Raw genomic sequence first — 23,921 nt, forward strand, 5'->3', positions numbered from 1 at the left:
GGGATAACAAGATCAACAACAGTCTCCAGAAGTCGGGTGAGCATGACCTTAGCCAATACTTTGCCAGCCACAGAGAGGAGAGAGATGCCTTACTTGTTGCCACAGTCAGCATGGTCACCCTTATGTTTGTAGACAAGGATGATGTTAGCATCCTCCCACTACTGTGGGATACACTGCTGATTAGCAATCCGGAATGAACCGATGGAGATGCACGAAGAGGCCAGTTCCCCCACACTTGAGGATCTTAGTGGGTATGCTATCTGAACTAGCTGCATTGCTTTTTTTAGTCTGTGAATGACCTCCTTAACTTCATTGAAAGATGGTGGGTTGTCCAGCACGGGAATGGATGGCAGAGTAGGGAGATCATCGACAATGGAGGGATCGGTGGCATTGATCTTATTAAGCAGCTCCCACAGGTGTTCAGTCAATCTTTTCCAAGATACCACTCTTCTTTTTGATGAGAGCACCATCCTTACTATGCACATGTGCATGGAGCATTGCTTTAGGCCATGGATCATCTTTACTGCTTTGTAGACACCATAGATGTCGTCAAGGTCTGCACAGCTTTGGATCTCCTTAGCTTTCTTCATCAACCACTCGTTTGTCCCCAGTTTATTAGACAGCATTTCTTGGCAATCTGTCAAGGCTTTTTCAAGATCCACAAAAAACAAATTACAGATTCTTCTTTTTACTAAGCTACTTCTCTTGCACAGGATAAATATAGCACCAATCGTACTTTGTCCATAAAATCAAACTGCATTTCATCTATATTTATCTGACTCGTTATTTGCTACTCATTTATTCTCTCAATCATTTCCAAGACCTGATCCATGAATTTTAAACCTTTGTATATATAGTGCTTCCCTTTTACCCTTGTAGCAATTCAAAATCGTACTAGATTGCTAGTCTTTTTTATGATTTCATTTAAGAAATTTAATATCATTTTAAATCCTGTTTCGCCCACAACTTTCAACATTTGTTGCTAATACATTCACATTTGCGGTGACTTCAATGTCCATCACATGGAATGGCTGACTCACTCAAATAAAACAGATGATGAGAGGAGGTTCTGTCATCATTTTGCCATTGCCTATGACCTCACTCAAATTGTTCATGAGCCCACCTGTGTGCCCGATACTACCGGTCAGTACGCAAGCCTTCTAGACCTTTTTCTCTCAACTTCCCCTGAGCTATGTTCATGTTCCGTTCTATCTCCTCTGAGATCCTCCGACCACTCCGTTGTATCAGTTAAGATAAAAATGAAATGTAATAAGTTTTCAGACGTACCTCTCCACCATATAGTATACTGATACTCTATGGCTGACTGGGATAGCTTCCATACATTTATATCTGATCTACCTCTCCATTCCATGTTTAAAAAGGATGTGTCCTCTATAGTATCAAACCTGACCGAATGGTTAATTGTAGGGATAGACCGATTCATACGATCCAAAAAATTCCAACAAAAACCTAACAGCCAGCCATGGTTCTCCCCTAAATGTGCTACTGCCATCGCGCACAGAAATCACTTTTTCCATATCTACCAATGTAATAGATGCACTGACACTAAAGCTGCTTTCAGAACCGCCAGCAAAAGAGTGATAAAAAATGCAAGAGAGCTATATGCTCGATCCGTTAAATCCAAAGTAGCTGATCAGCGGCTTGGTTCCCACCAGTTTTGGCAAATAGCAAACAGGATCCTGAACAGAAGCGTGCATTCTATCCCAACCATTATCAATGGACCATAGATCATCTCGTTAGCATCAGACAAGGCCAAACTATTTGTCAAGAACTTTGCAGCAAATTCTACACTATGCGACGAAGGCCATCAACTCCCCATATTTCCTCCTATAACACACAACACACTAAGTAACATACAAATATCCGTGCATGAGGTTGCCAAGCTAATCAAGAACCTTGATTCCAGTAAAGCAACTGGCCCTGACGGTATTACAATTATAGTGTTAAAAAAGCTTCAACCAGAACTTGCTCCCATACTTACGAAATTGTTTAAACGTTGCCTTAAGGAGAACAACCTGGAAAACCTCATCAGTATGCCCTGTATTTAAGAATTAAGGTGATAAGTCATCTCCTTCTCAGTACAGACCAATAAGTCTCCTGTGTGTCATGAGTAAGTTGTTGGAATCCATATTAAATAGAGAAGTAGTCAACCACCTCAGCAGAAATAGCCTTCTTAGTGACACACAATATGGTGTTCATTCTGCAAGATCTACAGCAGATGTGCTAACGGTTATATCTCATAGGATTAGCGAATCTCTCGACAAAGGCTTCATTTCTAGGGCAATTGCTCTTGACATTTCAAAGGCCTTTGATAATGTATGGCATAAAGGCCTACTTCACAAGATTTCCAGCTACGGTATAACTGGAAATGTTTTCTCAATAATTAAATCATTTCTGTCTGATAGGCTCATAAGAGTAGTGGTTGATGAGCAGAAATCAGAAGCAGTATTAATGCTGGAGTCCCTCAGGGGTTCATCCTGGGCCCAACTCTCTTCCTGCTCTACATCAATGATCTCCCTAAACACATACTTAAATCATTCGTTGACATCTATGCTGATGACACGACCATTTATGGCAACACATCAAAGGCCGTAAATGACAATGTTCTTTCTGATTCTCTCTCCTCTGATCTTGGGCACATGGTACAATGGGGTAAGAGGTGGCTGGTTACCTTTAATGCATCTAAAACCAAGCTCCTATCTTTACATCATCAACGCTATGATTCCCATCTGGCATCAATTGAAATGGATGGCTCTCGTCTAGGGGAGGCCCCATGTTTTGACAAGCTTCTAGGTTTGACCTTTACTCCTGATCTAAAATGGAACACATACATCAAGTCTGTGGCCAAGGTCGCTGGGAAATTGGTGGGATCCTTCTACTGCTCCAGAATATATCACACTAATGATGCAGTTCTTTATTTATATAAAAGCCAAGTACGTCCAAGGATGGAGTACTGTTGCCACATCTGGGCAGGAGCTGCTAAAAACAGCCTATCCTGCCTTGACACAGTACAAAATAGACTTTGTGGCTTAGTGGGGATGCCCTTTTCTCTTCCCTGCAACCTCTCTTCCACAAAAGAGACATTGCGAGCCTATCTTTGTTTTATCGCTATTTCCATGGCAAGTGCTCGTCTGAGCTCCAATCTCTGGTCCCCCCTCGCCAATCTTTCTCGAAAAACACCCGTCTAGCTGAAACCACTGTCAATAATTTTCCTCACTCTTTATCTGTGCCTAAATCAAAACGTAGATTCCATGAACAAAGCTTCTTTCTTAGAACTGCACACATGTGGAACTCTCTGCCGCTTGCCTGTTTCCCTCCTGACTTCAACTTGGATGTCTTCAAGCCCAACATAAACAAATTCTTGATGAACCGCCCCCTTAAGTAATGACACTTTATCAAGTCTCCGATACTAACTATTACTACGATACTATCCCATTGATAACCCCGAGTGGCTTCTGGGCCTTGATAAGTGGTGACCTCGATGTAAAAAAAAAAAAAAAAGTAGATGCACAGTCAATAAATAATGGATGCTGTCTATTCTCGCATCGTTTCACATGTCAATGTGGGTGGTGGGTCGATAACTCTCTACAATTTCAAATCACAGCTCTCCCTGACATCTTAAAAACCATGGATTCTACCTGTCTAGCAATGTACAATGTTTATCTTATGCCAAGATTACCATTTTGACTATAGTTATACAGTGCCACGCAAAAGTATTGGATACATTACATTTTTCTCCATAACTTGAATTCAAGTTCAAGATTTTACCCAAAATTTGGTCCTATTACTATTCTAAATTATATTTGGAGAAGTAATTACAAAATCAAAGTTTAGAAAGTTTATATTTAAGGAAAAATATGAATTAACGAATGCAACAGTATTGGATACACTTTAAAAAAATCCTTTTTCTGAAATAAATTTAAATGACTTTTGCTTAGCATGTTGCAATAATGCAAACGAGTTATCACTAACCAATCAGAAAGCTTTATATTAAAATAATTTTATAAAATTCTTCCAGTTTGGGATCACTCCTTCAAGGTCAACCAGTTCATTTATAAAAATGCCTAAAACTAAAGAGTTGTCACTAGACATTCGTCAAAAAAATCAATAATAAGCACAAAGAAGGGAAAGGGTATCGAATAATATCAATGGAACTTAATCTACCATTGAGTTCAGTTGGAAACGTTATTAGAAAGTTTTAAAATCCTGGTGAAGCTGTTGCAAATCTTCCAAGATGTGGTCGGCCAAGGAAATTAAATGAAAAAAAAGAAGCTGGGATTAATGTGATTAATTAATACAATCAGTAGAGTTATAAATCGTGCAGGTTTTGTATCAAAGTCCCCACGAAAAGTTCCATTATTGAAGCTTAAACATGTCAGATCATGTTTGAATTATTTTAAAACATATGGGGAACAACCCCAAGAATTTTGGAACACGATAATCTGGTCAGACGAAAGGAAAATCGAATATGGTGTAAAAATGGCACCACCTATAACAAAAAGAATACCATTCCTACGGTAAAGTTTGGCAGTGGTTCGATGATAGTATGGGGGTGTTTTTCACCCAAAGGTACTGGTGAACTAGAAATCATCAATGGTAGAATGAATGGACGTATGTACAGGGAGATTTTTGAAAAAAAAATCCAGAAATCTGATGATTTGTTGGGACATAATAGCAATTTCGTGTTTCAGCAAGACAATGATCTCAAACACATTGCCAAACTAACCAAAGAATGGCTTAGAAATAACGAAATTGACGTTTTTATTTGGCCCAGTCAGTCTCCAGACCTCAACCCAATTGAAAATTTGTGGAAAATATTGAAGATCAATGTTCACAAGAGGAATCCACAACATATTCAAAAACTAGAACAGTTCTGCAAAGACGAATGGCACAAAATACCTGCATATCTTTTCAAAAAACATGTGTGCAACTATAGAAAGGTATTGGAAGCTGTTGAACGCAATAAAGGCTATGCAACCAAATATTAAATCAATGTATCCAATACTTTTGTGTTAGTTGATTTATATTTTTCATTTAATATAAACTTTCTAAACTTTAATTTTGTAATTACTACCCCAAATATAAGTTAGAATAGTAATAGGAATATACTGACCAAATTTTAGGTAAAATCTTGAACCCTAATTAAAGTTATGAAGAAAAATGTAATGTTTCCAATACTTTTGCACGATATGTTATCCAGGTTGGATGTCACAACACTGATCCCTATCTGTCATCCTGATCAACTCAAGCTATTGCTGTGACACTCTAGTCAAACTATTTGCTAGCTTGTCTTCAGACCAGCTTAACACGGCTGGCAATATGTACTTGTTATGAGTGCACTGAATTATCATCTAATGAGCAGCTCACTTGCTACCCTGACCTTTTAAGTGGATGTATCCAACTTTATGGCTCTTCATGCTGCAGAAACAGAATCATTCAGAATTACACATCAACAAGTAACATTGCAACAATCGATGCCACAATTGATTAACGCACTCAGTCATGTTCATAGCATGAATTTCGAAAATGTGAATTTGAAGAGAGGCAGCCTATTTATGTAGTACACTGACATAGAGAAAACTTCAGGAGCATAGGTAGCATCTTGGAAGTGATTAGCAGGTCATACACCAAAGAAACTTCAGAATTGAATTTCCGACATCTGGTGCCTAATGAGTTGAAGGAGGAGTTGCAAACCTGGATGAACAATAGTTGAGTATTGCTGAAGAAGTGTTTGGTTTGCTCAAGAGACTAATATCACTGATGGCTGTACCTTTTTATATATGTGGAACAGATTATCACAAGACTGTTTCCCTGCGGATTACAAGTTGGTAGTCTTCAAATCCAAAGGGTTTATGGTTAAAAGAACATTTTCAAGTATTCTATAGTTGGAAATTTTGTGAAGTAGTCCTTTATTCCAAACCCTATCAAATGCCATAGATATGTCAAGAGCTATTGCTCTAGAAACAAAGCCATTGTTAATAGATTCTCTAATCCTGTGTGATATTACTGTCAGCACATCAGCTGTTGATCTTGCTTTTAATAAAAAATTTCGTCTTTGTTTATTTTTCTTAACAAATTTTACTTTTTAGATTGAGTTGCACAGTATTTAATTTAAAGGAAGTGATACTACATTGAATTAAACGCGATCTAATAAAATAAATTGTATAAATTTTAATTAATGCTCAGAGCCATCTCGGGGATAAGAGAAAGATTGGTATTTTCAAACTCAGTATAAACTGATTAGTTGTTTGGATTTTCTCTTGTAACATCAACGGTTGATGTTGTTGTCATCATCAGCAGTGACAGCGGTCGTCATCGTCGTCGTCGTCGTCATCATCATCAGTTTAATGTCTGTTTTACATGTTGGCATGCTTTAGACAGTATGTGCTAACTGCAATATCACATAGGATCAGTAAATCTCTTCATGGAGATGGAAGGAGGGTTTTTTTTTCTAAAGCAATACCTCTGACATATCAAAGACCTTTGATAGGATTTAGCACAAATAATTACTCCACAAACTATCTACTGGAATATCTGGAAATATTTTCAAAACCATCATATCCTTTCTCTTTGATAGGTCAATACAAGTAGCTTTGATGGAGAATGTTCAGAAGTACATAGAATCGACACTGATGTGCCTCGAGGATCTATTTTGAGGCCAATGCTTCTGCTGGTCTCCATCAATTAATTATCAAATCAGAATCTGGGATGATTTATCAACATCTACTCAGCTGTCTATGTTGAAGAGCACTGGTGTTCAAGATTTTGCCGATTTTCTCACTTCAGTAGTAGTTCAGAGTTTTAAAAAAAGTAACTTGTTACTTTTAACACCTCTAAAACTAAAGTTCTTTCCTTTCACCATCAACGCTCATATCTTTGCCTTGCCCCAATCTAAATGAATGATTTTCTCCTTAAAGAAGCGTCTTCAGGACTAACGTTCATTCTAGATTTAAAATGGAAGAAGTATACCAAATCGGTTTCTCAGCAACCTGGAAAAAAGTTGATTTTTCTACTGCTTTAAAAAGTATTTTAATCCAGATACCATTCTCTAGCTACATAAGGATCAGATATGGTCTCAGATGGCGTACTGCTGCTACATATAAAGAAGTGTTACTCAAAACACTCTTTTCTTCCAAATCAAGTAGAAGATAATTTCTTTTCTTTCCTGCGGCCCTTTTAACACAGAAAAGTCTTTGTTAATCTTCTTTATTACATTTTCATGGGAAGGTGCTTGAGAGAGCTCCAAACTTCAACTTTTGATTCTTCCTTGTAAGACATTCACAAGAAAAACGTGTCTTCATACCACAATAAAAAGATAAAAAAAATAATTGAAAGTTACAAAAAAAAAAAATAATGGAAAGAAACACAAAATGAAAGTTACAAAAAAAAAATGGAAAAAACCATAACATGAAAGTTACAAAAAAACATAATGGAAAGAAACAAACTGAAAGTTACAACAAAAAATAATGGAAAGAAACACAAACTGAAAGTTACAAAAAAAATAATGGAAAGAAACAAACTGAAAGTTACAAAAAAATAACGGAAAGAAACACAAACTGAAAGTTACAAAAAAATAATGGAAAGAAACACAAACTGAAAGTTACAACAAAATAATGGAAAGAAACACAAACTGAAAGTTACAAAAAAAATAATGGAAAGAAACACAAACTGAAAGTTACAAAAAAAATAAAAATGAAAAGAAACACTTACTGAAAGTAACAAAAAAATAATGGAAAGAAACACAACCTGAAAGTTACAAAAAAAATAATGGAAAGAAACACAACCTGAAAGTTACAAAAAAAATAATGGAAAGAAAAACAAACTGAAAGTTACAAATAAAAAAAATGAAAATAAAAATGGAAAGAAACACAAACTGAAAGTTACAAAAAAAATGGAAAGAAACACAAACTGAAAGATACAAAAAAATAATGGAAAGAAACACAAACTGAATGTTACAAAAAAAATAATGGAGAGAAACACAAACTGAATGTTACAAAAAAAATAATGGAAAGAAACACAAACTGAAAGTTACAAAAAAATAATGGAGAGAAACACAAAGTGAAAGTAACACAAAAAAAATGGAAAGAAACACAAACTGAAAATTACAAAAAACACCAATGGAAAAAAAACACAAACTGAAAGTTAAAAAAAATAATGGAAAGAAACAAGCTGAAAGTAAAAAAAAATAATGAAAGAAACACAAACTGAAAGTTGCAAACAAAAAAAATTGGAAAGACACATAAACTGAAAGTTACAAACAAAAATAAAAATGAAAAGAAACACAAACTGAAAGTTACAAAAAAAAAAATAATTGAAAGAAACACAAACTGTAAGTTACAAAAAAAAATTAATAAAAATGGAAAGAAACACAAACTGAAAGTTACAAAAAATGGAAAGAAACACAAACTAAAAGTTACAATACAAATAAAAATAAAAATGGAAAGAAACACAAACTGAAAGTTAGAAAAAAAAATAAAAATAAAAATGGAAAGAAACAAAAACTTAAACTTACAAAAAAAAATAATGGAAAGAAACACAAAATGAAAGTTACAAAAAAATAAAAAGGGAAAGACACACAGACTGAAAGGTACAATATAAATGGAAAACCATAAACTGAAAGTGAAAAAAATAAAAATAAAAATGGAAAGACACACAAACTGAAAGTTACAAAAAGAATATACTCGAAAGAAACACAAATTGACAGTTAAAAAAAATGGAAAGAAACACACACTGAAAGTTACAAAAAAAAATAATGGAAAGCAACACACACTGAAAGTTACAAAAAAAAATAATGGAAAGAAACACAACCTGAAAGTTACAAAAAAAAATTAAAATGGGAAGAAACACAAAATGAAAGTTACAAAAAAATAACAATGGAAAGAAACATAAACTGAAAGTTGCAAAAACAAATAATGGAAAAAACAAACTGAAAGTTACAAAAAAAAAAAAAATCGAAAGAAACACACACTGAAAGTTACAAAATAAAAAATGGATAGAAACACAAACTGAAAGTTACACAAAAATAATGGAAAAAAACTGAAAAAAACTGAAAGTTACAAAAAAAATAATCGAAAGAAACACAAACTGAAACTTACGAAAAAAAATGGAAAGAAACACAAACTTAAAGTTACAAAAAAAATTATGGAAAGAAACACAAACTGAAAGTTACGAACAAAAAAATGAAACTAAAAATGGAAAGAAACACAAACTGAAAGTTACAAAAAAAAATGGAAAGAAACACAAACTGACAGTTACAAAAAAAAATAATTAAAAGAAACACAAACTGAAAGTTACAAAAAAAATAAAAATGGCAAGAAACACACACTGAAAGTTACAAAAAAAATAATAATCAAAAGAAACACAAACTGAAAGTTACAAAAAAAAATAATCGAAAAAACAGAAACTGAAAGTTATATAAATATAAATATGGAAAGAAACACAAACTAAAAGTTACAAAAAAAATTAAAATGAAAATAAACACAAACTGCAATTTACAAAAAAAAAAATAATGGAAAGAAACACAAACTGAAAGTTTCAAAAAATATATTGCAAAAAAAAAAAAAAAATACAAACTGAAAATTACAAAAAAATTTAAAAAAAAATGAAAAGAAACACTAACTGAAAGTTACAAAAAGATTATGGGAAGAAACGCAAACTGAAAGTTACAAAAGAAAAATGGAAAGAAACACAAACTGCGATTTACAAAAAAAAATAAACATAACAATGAACACAAACTGAAAGTTACAAAAAAAAGTGGAAAGAAACACAAACTGATAGTTACAAAAAACATAAAAATGGAAAGAAACAGAAACTGGAAACTACAAAAAAAATTAAAATGAAAAGAAACACAAACTGAAAGTTACAAAACAAATAATGGAAAGAAACACAAACTGAAAGTTACGAAAAGAAAATAAAAATTGAGAGAAACATAAACTGAAAGTTACAAAAAAGATAATGCAAAAAAATACAAACTGAAAATTACAAAAAAAAAAAAATACAAATGGAAATAAACACAAACTGAAAGTTACAAAAAAATAATGGAAAGAAACGAAACTGAAAGTTACAAAAAAAAAAAAAAAATAAAAACGGAAAGAGACACAAACTGAAAGTTACAAACAAAATAATAGAAAGAAACACAAACTGAAAGTTACAAAAAAATGGAAAGAAACACAAACTGAAAGTTACAAAAAACAAAAATAAAAATCGAAGGAAACACAAACTGAACGTTACAAAAAAGATGAAAATGGAAAGAAACACAAAATGAAAGTTACAAAAAAATAATGGAAAGAAACACAAACTGAAAGTTACAAAAAAATAATGGAGAGAAACACAAAGTGAAAGTTACACAAAAAAATGGAAAGAAACACAAACTGAAAATTACAAAAAAAACTAATGGAAAGAAACACAAACTGAAAGTTAAAAAAAAAAATAATGGAAAAAAAAACACAAACTGACAGTTACAAAAAAAATAATGGAAAGAAACAAGCTGAAAGTAAAAAAAAAAATAATGAAAGAAACACAAACTGAAAGTTGCAAACGAAAAAACTAATGGAAAGAAACAAACTGAAAGTTACAAAAAAATAATGAAAGAAACACAAACTGAAAGTTGCAAAAAAAATAATGAAAGAAACAAACTGAAAGTTACAAAAAAAATAATGAAAGAAACAAACTGAAAGTTACAAAAAAAATAATGAAAGAAACAAACTGAAAGTTACAAAAAATAATGAAAGAAACACAAACTGAAAGTTGCAAACAAACAAAAATGGAAAGAAACACAAACTGAAAGTTACAAACAAAAATAAAAATGGAATGAAACACAAACTGTAAGTTACAAAAAAAAAAAATAAATAAAAATGGAAAGAAACACAAACTGAAAGTTACAAAAAAAATGGAAAGAAACACAAACTGAAAGTTACAAACAAAAATAAAAATGGAAAGAAACACAAACTGAAAGTTACAAAAAAAAAATAATGGAAAGAAACACAAACTGAAAGTTACAAAAAAAAAGAATTGAGGCAAAATTAAGTGCTGAGCATTGGTAGCAAAAAGAGGACGGTTTTCTTTTATATTAAAATGTACTAAAAGCCATGATTGTATCTATTGAACCATATGCTTCAGGTCAAAAGAAAAAGAAGCAATAAGAGTGTGTTCATCAGTTTTCTTCAAAGTGTTGCCATAGACAGTTTTGTCATCTGCTTGATCTCAGAAAATAATTTGGAAGATCACTGATGAAGATCAGGAAGAAAATTGGATTCCACATGGATTCTTGTAGCATGACAATTACTATATGCTTCAAACTTCTGCCCATCAAAACAACTACTTTTATAGTTCTATCATAGAGAAATGATTGGATGATTGCAAAACATTTGTCCAAAGCTAGCAAGCTTGTGAAACAAATCTTTGAGTAGAATCCTATCAAAGGTCATTATTATGTCAAGAGCTATCATTCTAAAAACGAAAATCTCATTGATAGATTAAATGATTGTGCATGAAATTACAATCAGCACATCAGATGTTGATCTTGAAGTAACATTGTCACTAAATAGATTGCATTTGCTTATATGATTGATAACTTCTTAGTGTATCATAGATTCAAACAACTTACTCATGTCACACAGCAGACTAATTCGTCTGTATTGAGGTGCAGACGATCTCTAGCATTTTTAAATACTGGTTAGACTAACGAAGTTTCCAATGAGATAGAAAGTTATTTTTTTCTCTAAGCATCGATTGAACAATTTTTGTTCAGACGGAGCTTTTTCTGGTTACAGATTCTTAAACACAATAACAGGAATGTTGTCAGGATCAATTGCATTTCTGGCATAAAATTATTTCATTAATTATTGTCATTCTTAGATATTATCGCCTGTAATGAGGAATGAACAGTCAACCTGATTGTTAATCAACGCCATTATCCATTGTGCCACGTGTTTACATGTTTTCAGTTTGAAATTCCGTATAGGTTCTAAAATTCGATATGTCACCTAACAAGTTCGGAAAGATATTAAAGATTAAATCAATAGAAACGTTCTAAGATGAGAATGATAGTTCGAATAATTCAAATAATCAATCCTCATCTAAAAAATTCTAAAAGAAAATTTAGTAAAAGTATTTCGTATTTTGTTTGGGTTTTATAATTTAGTCGCTCACATGTATTCCACGCGCATTCTCATGCTTTTGAAATAACATATGCACACATGGTCGGTGTAAAAAGCATGAAAAACATTTTATTATTGATTGTTTCGAACTCTGAAAACATTTTATACCTTTCTTACTTCATTCATCCAAATAAAATCAATGATATAGTTATTACTAACATTGCGTCGTCTACGTACATTCGGCTTAACATTCTACTCCATCGTTATCCAAATTTGTTCGCAATGTGTTGCACCCCTAGATGTTGACGCCCTAGGTGACTGCATGGTGGATCACACACCACACAAAACAATTTCAATCGGAAAGAAAACAACACACTGACAAGAGTTGTCAGTAAACATTTTTAATATAAGTTTTATTTTTAATTAAGTTCTACAAAGTGACGAATAATATTTTAAAAGAACTCTTAAAAATACAGCAACGCTTTTAGCTTTGTTTTATCGAAAACTCATGGACAATAACGTGTGTATGTATGTATGTATGTATGTATGTGTGTGTGTGTGTGTGTTTTAATATCAAATTAATCATATGAATGAAATGATTTGCTTAGTAATTGATCTTGGCTGCAACCCCAACTCTTCAGCAAACCAGCTACCCCCTCTCCTCGTTCTATTTATATGTCTTTTCCCCTTCTTTCCGTTCTTGTTGATTGAGTCTTTATGTTAGACAACAACAAATAATCAAAGCGCGGTTGTGTGTCGTAAGAAAAAGTCTCTAGGGACAAAAATTGCGCTTTTTCCTTCGTTCAAAGAAATACAGAAAGAATGTAAGATGGACAAAGCCATAGGTTTTGTTGATTACTACTGCTATTACTGTTTGAAGACACGCCACTACTACTGCAGCGACTCAAGTGCGTGTGTGAATGGGCCGCGCCGGGGCGACGGACACAAAAACTTCTTCGCTTCCTCCCCTGGATGGCACGCGCGCACCTGCCGTGAAGATGGAATGACCATATCGGATCATGGAACCACACTCCTTGTACCCTCTTTGCTTAAAGTAATACTAAAGTTTCATTCGATTATAATTACTACCTCAAGTTACTGTAACTAGTAGCAGTAACATGGAAACGTAATTACTAACAAAAACTGTAAAACTGTTTATTCGATTGCTTGACATTAAGATACGGTTTTGTCAACGAACGATACACGTTTTTTTTTTGTTGTTGTTTTGTTTTTTTACACCTGCCCCTTTTTTAAAGCAGGGAACGACAATCTTTATGCCCCCTCAAAAGCAACACAACTTTCTTTCCACGTCTTCCATTTTTGTCATTCTATCTTCCTATTTAGTCAGACAGAGACACACCGGAGATAGACGCGCGCATCGTAAACTCAATTCGTTAGTCTCCCCTCAAACACCCCCGTCCTCATGACTTCTTTTCCGTTGCGTTGAAACTTCGTTTGGGTAAATTCGACTCAAACAGGACAATCCTATTTACTAACCCCATTTTTTAATTTATTTATTTACCTTGCCATGTCTGCCAAGTTATTCAGGTTTCTGCCTCGATTTTTTCGTGGCAACAAAGACAAAATCACATCGAGCAATAAATTTTGTAATTATGTCGAAGCCGGGACAAAACCAGGGGATTACATTTGTCGGATCATACTTTTGGATGACAAGGAAGTTAACCTTTCAGTTAAGGTAAGAAGAATAATTGTTTTTATTTCTAGCATATTACAACACTGTTTTATCATGGTTCGACTAGATTCATTGCACGAAAAAAGTGACATTAAAAATAAACATCGGAAAATTTTTTTTTTCTTTTTATTTTCTCAAACACAAAAATGCAATAAACAAGTTTAGATTTTACAAACACATCATTAGTAACCGAGAGTTCCACTAAAATCTATTCTCACGAACCAAGAACGATAACCCAATTCGGTAAGGGTACCCTTATGTGCACACATTTCTATATTTTTGGTACTAATACAGTGTAATACTGTAATACACTTATTGATCCGTGCTGAAATAAAATAACGTTATTATTTAAAAAAACATTCTTAACATGGGGAGGGTGTTTAGTACCTATTCTGTACTTTAACCTTACAATTGAATAAAAAAACAAAACTTTAATTAAACTTGGAAATACGATTTAAAAAGTAGCGCGGATCAGTAAGTGCATTAGCACCATATTATGTTCGTATGGTCATGCTGAACTTTATTGCCACTTCGGACTTACACTTTGTATTGGGGTTTATGAAGGGGGGGGGGGTACTGAGAAAAACCATATCGATCCGAATTTTTCCGATTGCAATTTACGGAAGAGACAGGAAATAGTACAGCCGTCGTCGATTAGTCACTTAGTACAGATATTAAATGAACCGACTTTTTCATTTTTGTCCCCCACTTAAGGTTAAGAATAAGATCAAGTAAACCTCCTCCGTATTAAAAACGAGTTTAATTTTTTTTTTTTTTTTTTTTTTTTTTCAAATGCATACTATTTATATATTTGGTAAATATGAAGAATTACTCCACCCTCGAAAATTCCTTTAAAATTACCACTCTTAGAGGTTTTCGGGGTCACTGAAAATGAAAATAACGTTTAAAATTACGGAAAACGAGTAGTTTCCAGGATATGAAGAAATGTTAGTTTTAAAAAAGTAGGGGATCACTTTTCTATATTAATTTAACGTAAAATGAGCACCCACTTTGTGGACACAGTTTTTTTTTTTTTTTTTTTTTTTTTTTTCGAGGGGTACGGAAAATCCTTTAAAATTACCACTAACGTTTAAAATTCCAAGAAACAAGTAGTTTCCAAGATATGAAATGCACTCACCTTATGGTCACGTTTTTTTTGGGGGTTTGTTTTTCGTTCTTTTTTTGGAGGGGGATATTCAATTATAGAACTCGTAAAGTTTTTTAACAGGTGCTTATGCAGTTTAATTAACCGTTTAACGTAAGTAACACGAACGCGCCGACATTAACCGAGCAGAAGAACTTTAATATTATGTAAACAGAATTTTTGTAAAATATTAAACAGTTCTTCTGCTCAAAACAGTTAATTAAACTGCATAAGCACCTGTTTAAAAAAAAAACTATAAGTTTTATAATTGAATACCCCCCTCCAAAAAAAAGAACGAAAAACAAACCGGCAGTCCCTCCCTCCTCCAAAAAAAAAAGTGACCATAAAGTGAGTGCATGCATTTCATATCTTTGAAACTACTTGTTTCCTGGGATTTTAAAAGTTAGTGGCAATTTTAAAGGATTTTCCGAGGGTGGAAAGAAAGCTGTCCCCTCTTCACGAAGAAAAATCGTGGCCACAAAGTGAGTGCTCATTTTATGTTAAATTAATATAGAAAAGTGACCCCCCCTCACTTTTTTTAAAACTAACATTTCTTCATATCTTGGAAACTACTCGTTTGCCGTAATTTTAAACGTTATTTTCGTTTTCAGCGACACCGAAAACCTATAAGAGTGGCAATTTTAAGGGAATTTTCGAGGGTGGAGTAATTCTTCATATTTACCATTTACTTTAGGAAGTTTTTCCAATTCGGGTTTTTTTTTTTTTTTTTTTTTTGAGGTGGCTCATTTATTAATAGTAACATAACCCTTTTGCATCCGTATGTTTTAGTGTCATTTTCTTTAGGGTTTTGTACACTATAGATTCGAAAAAGTGTACTTGTAATGTACAGTCTAATCAAGACCTCCAAAAATGAAAATATCGAAAAACGATTATATTGCACGTATCCGTTTTGGAATGAAGATCTCCGAAAAAAAATTTCATTTAACATTTCATTTAATTTGATCGAGCAGTTTTTATTTTACAGCAGAAAAACACGTTTTTATGAGAGCGCGTTGAAGTCAGCCATTATGAAATTTGTTGAACGCGCCACGGGGAGATAACTCCAGTTAAAGCGCCGACACTCCCTCCCCATCATTATTACTAGCTTTTCTTCCTAAAAACCGAACCTTTTGCTCGGTATCATAAATTGTTTTTTCGCTGTAAAATAAAAAAAATAAAAAAACTACTTGATGAAATTAAGTGACTTTTTTTTTTTCGGAGAACTTCGTTCCTAACAAATACGTACAATATAACCTTCTTTCAATATTTTCATTTTTAAATGTCTTGATTAAACTGTACAAGTACCGAAAAAGTTATCAAAAAAACAAATATATAACAAATAAATGTTATCAAAGGCAAGATAAGTTACTTTTCTACCTAGCTGGATATGTTTTTAGTGTTTTTTATTTAATGTAACATGTTTATTCAGCTCGAAAAACGTGTTTACCGATGTATTCGAAAATTTAAAATGGCGCCCGAATCTCTTTAACACGGCAGTTTGGGAAAAGGAGTTAAAAATAAAAAATATGCAAAATACTGTTAAAAACCCACCGAATATATGTCAGCCAATGTCACGGTAACATATATTGAGCGAGTTTTTAACCGTATTTTGTCTAGTTTTTTTTTTATTTATAACTCCTTTTCCCAAACTTGCTGTCTCAAAGCGCACCATTTTAAATTTTCTAATACATCGATAAACATTGTATGTTTTTCGAGCTGAATAAACATGTTACATTGAATAAAAACACTGAAAACATATCTAGTTAGGTAGAAAAGTAACTTATCTTGCCTTTGATAACATTTGTTTTTTGACAACTTTTTCGAATCTGTGTGTACTGTACACAAACCCCAAAACATTTCTATTTCGGCAACATTTTTTCTTTTTTCTAAGGTTTCGAAAATAGACCTAATTCCACGGTAGTTCCACTTTATCGGCTTCCATCATCCATCCAAATGCATTGATTGAAACTCGAGGTGGTAAGATACTGTCCCCAAAGATTAAAAAAAAGATTGAAAGAATAAATAACAATTTATGCCCCCACCCCAAATAAACTAGAAAAATTATTTAAAAAACAACAAAAAAAAAAAACCCAAATAAATAAACAACAGTAAAAACATTCCCTTCTCTTCTGTTAAATCCAGAAAAGCACACAATAAATTTTAACAAATTAAATTTAAAAAAAAAAAAAAAAAATTGATTGTTCCTATTTACACTGCCTAGTGCCTCCCCACAGGACAGATTTAGACACCAGGTCGTTTTTTAACGTGGAGAAAAGGAACAAAAATAAAAATTGTCTCAGTCGTGAAGGATTTCTCCTCCACTGGCAGAGAACAAGAAATTGAAGTGGAGCATCTGAAGAACAGATACTAAATAAAACTACACTTTGATCTTGTCCATAAGGCCAAGTTTGGCAAAAGATTTGATTGTTAGGCTACACTTTGATCCTAGCACATGTATGTTCGGATGTAAAATTTTTTTTAAAATGCTGGTCAATTCCGCTGGCATTCCCTGACGTTCTGATTAAGCAGAAAAGAGCATTTTATTGTTTTTTTTTTTTTTTTTTTTTTTTTTTTTTTTTTTTTATAATTGCCCGTTTTATTTTTGTTTATTAATTAAAATTATTCTAAATTAGAAATTTAGTAATTAAAATGGGTAAAATTCTACCCTTATACTGTTGGCTAATTCGACCCCCCACCTCTCTCCAAGGTCTACGTTTTTAGCCGATTACATATAAACATAGTAAATAAATAAAACGCACAATTTTAAGGTTTAAATGTTTTCGTATATAAAGTGAATGATCACGCATATCAGATCACCAGCCAGCAATGATTACCTACGTGCTCACCAGATAGCATTTTAAAACACAAAACCACATTTTTTTGCAGAACATTCAAAGGATTTCCATAGTTATGAAAATTTCCGAGTCTCTATTGCTCAGAAGAGGGAGATTTTTTTTTTAATTTTAATTTTTCCATTTTATTTATTTAATTTTGGTGGAAAAAAAAACTACGAAGTGAGGCAGAAAATCCGATAAAAGGTTTGTGGGGGTCGTCGGGCCTTTTTAGGAACTAACTTCCTCCACAAATAAATAAAAAGAAGACTTACATGCAAAACAAATGGAGGTTTATTCACAGAAACCAACCATTAACAAATAAAATATAATTCTCTTTATAATGAGTTCAGAAGTCCTTTTAAGTGTTCGTATAAAAAAAAGGGGAGAATGTCTTTTTTTGTTGAACTGTTCATATGTTCCTATTTACAATGCCTCCCCACGGGACAGAGCTAGACACCAGGGTCGTTTTTTAACGTGGAGAAAAGGAACAAAAATAAAAATTGTCTCAGTCGTGAAGGATTTCTCCTCCATTGACAGAGAACAAGAAATTGAAGTGCAGCATCTGAAGAACAGATACTACACTGGGATCTTATGTTAAGAGAGGCAATAGGTAATGTTCGCCTGTGAAATTGTATGAAGCGCGCGGAGCGCGGAGCGGTGAAAATGGTAGAGTGATAGTAGCACGCGTGGAACGTCCGAATGAGAATGCAGTTGAGAGATTTGATGTTTGTGTGTGGTTAAATACTATTTGGACCGGCTCCCAGCGAGCTTAAGAAGAAAAGTTTACAAAAATGTCCTTGGAGAAATCCCATTGGACGGAAACATCACGTGGGATTCTCTGTACTACGTCCGCTCGTTTTGAGTCGATTTAATATATAAGGCCACGCCGGAATTTGCGTGGGAGTTATTTTTTATTTTTCACGCGCCAACATAATCATAATCATACTGCGCGCCTAAATTGTATTTATTTTTGTAACAATTTTTAATCCGAATCTTAACCGTGTCAACTGGCACAGGTTTATTCTTATTATTTATTCGACCTATTTCTTTTTTTTTCTTTTGTACAGGGGTCTGTTGTCACCTGAACTTAAGGTTAGTGATAGGAAGAAATGGAATCGTGACCGTCGTACAGTGTGAATGGAGAAGGATCGTCGATAAATGGAATTAGGCATATTTAGTTTATTTTTATCGAAGAATAAGAATGCAAAGAAGTAGTAGGAAGCGATGTTGTCACAATCAAGGAAGACTATTATGTTATTCATCCGGAAAAATGGGTACAAATGCGAAATCAAGTTAAACTGTAAAAAAATAATTAGGTAAATATAGGGATACGCTACAACAGAACACCGACCACTTTAATTTGTTTTTTCTTTTTTTTTTCTTTTTTTTTTGTTTCTTTTTTAGAGGTAATCGAGCTCGCTAACAACGAATCCGATAATTAAACCCGTCGCATACTTACCCTTTGCGTAGTATTAACGGACTATTTTCCGCCATTTTACAGCTTCCGTTTACACTACGCACGAGCGCGCGGTAACATAAACAACGGCAGTTGAGTGTGCCTTCACGTAGCAAAAAGCGCCTTTTCACATGGCGTACGAATCTTGTGGAACATTTAAAGTTATATGAAAAAGAAGGAAAGCACTCCAAGTGGAGGGGGGGTAATGGAAAGACTTTTTTTTTTCATAACAGAATTAATTTTTTTTTTTTTTTTATTGGCGGATAATTTAAAATTCGAAGAAAAAATTGTTCAAAACAAAATTTAAAAAAATACATTACAGTACATTTTTTTTTGGGGGGGGGGTTGTCTTACGTATTTTTTAATGCGGTTTACAAAAAAGCACCAAACATTTTTATGTTTTTCGTTCTTTCAGTTATAAAACTTATGTGGTTTAACAGGTGCTTCTTCTGCGGTTTAATTAACCGGTTTTTCCGTAAGTAATGCGCCGACATTTACCGATTAGAATTCATTGTAACATTTTTAGATTTTACTGTTTTCTGTTTACATGGGGGGTGGGGGCGGAGATAATGTTGGGGATACTTAATCTCGTTTTCTCAACTCCCTGCGATACATGGAGTTCTTTCACTCTACCTCTTTGCAGGGATGCTGGTATTATGATTTTGTTGCTCTTAAGCCTAATATCATCTTGCACCTCAATTTCATTTCTAAAGTTCCAAAATGGTAAGAGGTAACTTAGGCGAAATTAAAAAATTCAAAATTTAATGATAGTTTCGAAGAAACTACGGTAGCCTTTACATGAATAAATGAAGTCATTTAGTTCAGTAAATTTCCATATATTTCTAACGGTTGTTTTGACGATTAAGTAAAGAATCAACTTTATAAGGATTTAATTCTTTTTTCATAAGTGATACATATTTGTTTCCTACATAACCCCAAAGTTAAGCAACGATGAAGCTGCCCAGTACCAGATGGGTGACCATTTCGGGAATGCTAGATGCCATATGTGTTGGATTCAACTCTTGCATCTAACATCTTGCCATCAGGATCAAGTGTTTCTGGATGAGTGTGGTAGATGCAAAAAAACACTTTAAACTAAGTCAAACGCAAGTTACAGCAAAAAGGAAAAGGGGGAGATAACAACTGTTTGTAAATACAAACAACTGTTTGTAGGCCTCTATGGCTTACCATAGCTGAGGTAATATCACGTAACGACAAATTGACGAAAGAAATTATCGTATTTTTAGCAAAATGCACAGTTATTTAGCGATTCCTTTTTCTTTTTTGACATCGATTCTTCAAAGAATTTCCTATTTAATGGTATATTAGCAATATTGGGCTCACTAAAAGAAAATTAATAATTTATTTTTCAAAGATTCAAAAATAGTCTTTTTTTGTAAAAATAATGAATATATATATATATATATTTGTTGCTAATCTGAAAGATAATAGTTAACATATTCAACGAATTTCACATTTAAAAGCACAATGAATAAAAATTTAAACTCCTTGAGAATTCAGATTTTTAGTCTTAAAATCTGATACGTGCGCTGTTTTTTTTTTTTTTTGTTCTTTTATCTACAATCCTCACCCCACCCACAATACAATGTATTTTATTCAGTTTCGGCTGATTATTTTAAGCATATTTGTAACAACAAATAAAAAAAGTGGTTTTCAAGGTAAAAAAATATATATATAAATATCGATTATTAAAAAGAAGTATACTGTTATAAAGTTTATTCTTCACTTAATAATCAGTGAAAATTTCGTTTTGATTGGATAATTGATTTTTGGTAGATTTTTTTAAAGAGAGACAAAAAATACTTATCTCCTCCTTCTGTCTTGGCCGTGCCCAGTTTTTTAGCAATTTGTCAGTTCTAATGGCTTATGTGTGGATGGCTATTTTGTGACCCCACACATAATAGTGAAATCTTTCCAAAACTGATGCCTAACATTTTTTATGTTTGAGTATCAAGTTTCTGTGCCTGACAGTGCAAATGCAACTGGCATCGCCTTTTGTAGCAGAGCTGTACTTATACCTGTGGTTAATTCATTCACCTGTAATACAATAGATTCCTTCGGGTCCAAATATTAGTGTTGTATTTTTTCTAATCTCTTTTTGATTTTCTCGATCATGTGAAATAATTTCTTTTAGATATCAAGTCACAAAGGGTGAAGATCGCAATTGTAAGAATTTGTTTAGGTAATTAACCAATCCTAGAAAACTGTGAGCTGTTTTACATCCTTGGGTGGTTTTCTTTGTATAATCATCTCGACTTTCTTAGAACCTGGTTTGATACCATATTTCAAGATATGACTGAAATAGGGTATTTCCCACAAATTTTTCTAAGTTGAACTTGCAATTTTTTCCCTTGCCCTAAGCATTAGTTGATGATACCATCTTCTTTGAATCCATATACGATTATATCATCATGCATAGAAAGGACGTTTTAAGGTCACCAAAATTCTCTTTAATTCGTAATTTTCTGAAATTCATCTCTGGCGCATTTTACTCCCATGAGAAACCTGTTAAACATGTATCTACCATATGGTGTTTTAAATGTTATAAGCCTTCTTGAATTCTCATCCAGGCTTAGGTGTCAATATCCAGATTTGATGTTAACAGCTGTGAACCATCTTTCACCATTTAGATCAGTGGTGACGCCCTTAAATGTTGGTACTGACATAATGTGGTCTTCACACTACTTTAAGTCACGAGGATCTAGGTACAATCTTACAGAACCATTGGTTTTGGTAACACAAACAAATAAATTCACCGACAGTGTTAGTTCTGTCACAGGGTGTATTACACCTTGATCTACTAAGGAGTCCAGTTCCATTTTTACTTTTCTATCCGGATTCATTTTGAGAGTTATACAACTGTTTATACTTCTGGGTCTGCATCAATGGTATATTCACCAGTTAGCTAACCAATAGAATCAAATACATCAGGAATATCTCTGAATGATTTTCTTTCTTGCATTTAAATTTCCTTTACAACTTGATCTTGAGATTGAAAATGGTATTCTATTCTGCTTGGATGCATGGTCATCGTTTGTCTGTACCTGATGATTTTTTTGTAGTGATAGGGACTGATTTTACCACTAAGTTTAAGGTCACTAATCTTAACTCCCATGAAGTCTATCAATATTGGCACTTTTGAATTTACAACATTTTGCACCAATAGATCTGTTGTGGAATTTTACTCCTAGTTGATAATTTCCTTCTTGATCGATTCTTGTTCCCCCAAAGCAATTAACCCTATTGCCGTTGCTTTTAGCATTGATATCTACATTTGTCTGTTATCAATTTTTCGTTTAACATATGCCTCTGTAGTAGTTAATGGTAATTGCTGAACGGTGTGCAAATATATATCTTTACTCGAACCACTAATATTACTTTCATTTTGCGTTGTCATGTAGATTCTCCTGTTTTTTTTTGTTTTTTTTACAACTGTGACTGTCATTCTTTTATTTGTCTTTAATTTCTCATTTTGAAGTGGCAAACATTAGTAAAATGTCCCTTTTTGTTTTATATCATGCACGATTTTCCTGTTGCTGACTCTCTCCTTGAGAATATTCTTTGCCACAATATTCACACTGTGTTGGCTTTTTATTATTCTTTGCCTGAATTGCATGTGTACTGCTCTCTTCCACTGGAGTGCATAGAAATCCAACTTGTTTGCAAGTTGCTTCCTCTGTTTCAACTGTGCATAGTGCTATTCGATTTCTGCGCTGATTTTAGTAAATGCTGAATATGAAGAGATCGATTATAAGGGTGTCTTACACTGTTTGGTTATTTGCTAAAGCTGTTTAAAGAACGAGTGTGCAGATTCGCCTGAATTTTGTTTGCGCTGCAACAGTTTGTCTTGCAACACGAAAATTCAACCTTGGCTTTGCATACTGCCTAAAGTATTTAATCAACATTTCAGTGGTTCTTTCTTCTTCATGCTGAAAAACAAATGTGTCACTTATTTCTTGTCCCTTGACACCGGTTTATAAAAAAGATTTCTAGGCTTGACGTCATTATTGTTGCATAAAGGACTTTCAAAATAGAGCCTGACTTGTTGAGTAAATCTGTCCATTGATTTGGCAATGTTTGTACTGGATCAATCTATTGTTGGTTAAGGAACTTGAGATGAAGTTGCCATGCTAAATCTTATTGTTTTGGGATAAAGATGATTATCCTAGTTTAGTGTTTATCGGTGACGTACGGTTTTTTTTTTTAATCCTTGTGGATAAAAACAAATGCTACATCTAATTCACTATTCCAATTTGTTTATTTTTGGTATAAGTGTGTCTTTATAATCTCGCTTCTGACACCATGTTATGTTATGGGGATTATCGGATAAGTGTTGCGATAATGAACGGATAAGTTGAAAGCTGATTCATCACATGCTATATTACCATTACAGGAAAATCCATAAAACTAAGGGCAATGACTCTTCTTTACTTCAGAGTTACTCAAGGAACATAACTACCACAACAGTATGAGATAGGAAGAAAAGCACTTTTGACATTAGCAAATTAGCTGACGCACTGACATATTTCCAAGATGGCCGTCTGTAAAGCTAATCAATTTAAACTTTGGAATAGAGAAAATTAAGACAAAAAGAAGTGAAGTCTTTCAGTGAGTTATATAAAAATAATTTATTTGAAACGGAACAATTATGTTG

The 23,921-nt window shown here is 33.3% G+C and overlaps 1 protein-coding gene across 6 annotated transcripts in view; it reads left to right on the forward strand.

Moving 5' to 3' along the window:
* Nucleotides 1-12,818: 12,818 nt before the first annotated feature.
* Nucleotides 12,819-23,921, forward strand: part of LOC145284712 (band 4.1-like protein 4A) — a 402,359-nt gene continuing 391,256 nt past the window's right edge. For 2 of the 6 annotated variants that reach the window (XM_080133620.1, XM_080133623.1), the window contains exon 1: nt 12,819-13,815. In XM_080133620.1, coding sequence (XP_079989746.1) covers nt 13,648-13,815 — 168 coding nt within the window. In that variant the 5' untranslated portion in view covers nt 12,819-13,647. The remainder of the gene's footprint in view (nt 13,816-23,921) is intronic. The other 4 variants (XM_080133621.1, XM_080133624.1, XM_080133622.1 and 1 more) reach the window with 3 other exon arrangements.

Source organism: Euprymna scolopes, chromosome 9, assembly GCF_053919585.1.
Source record: "Euprymna scolopes isolate OS-2025 chromosome 9, ASM5391958v1, whole genome shotgun sequence".
Classification (NCBI taxonomy): Eukaryota; Metazoa; Mollusca; class Cephalopoda; order Sepiida; family Sepiolidae; genus Euprymna; species Euprymna scolopes.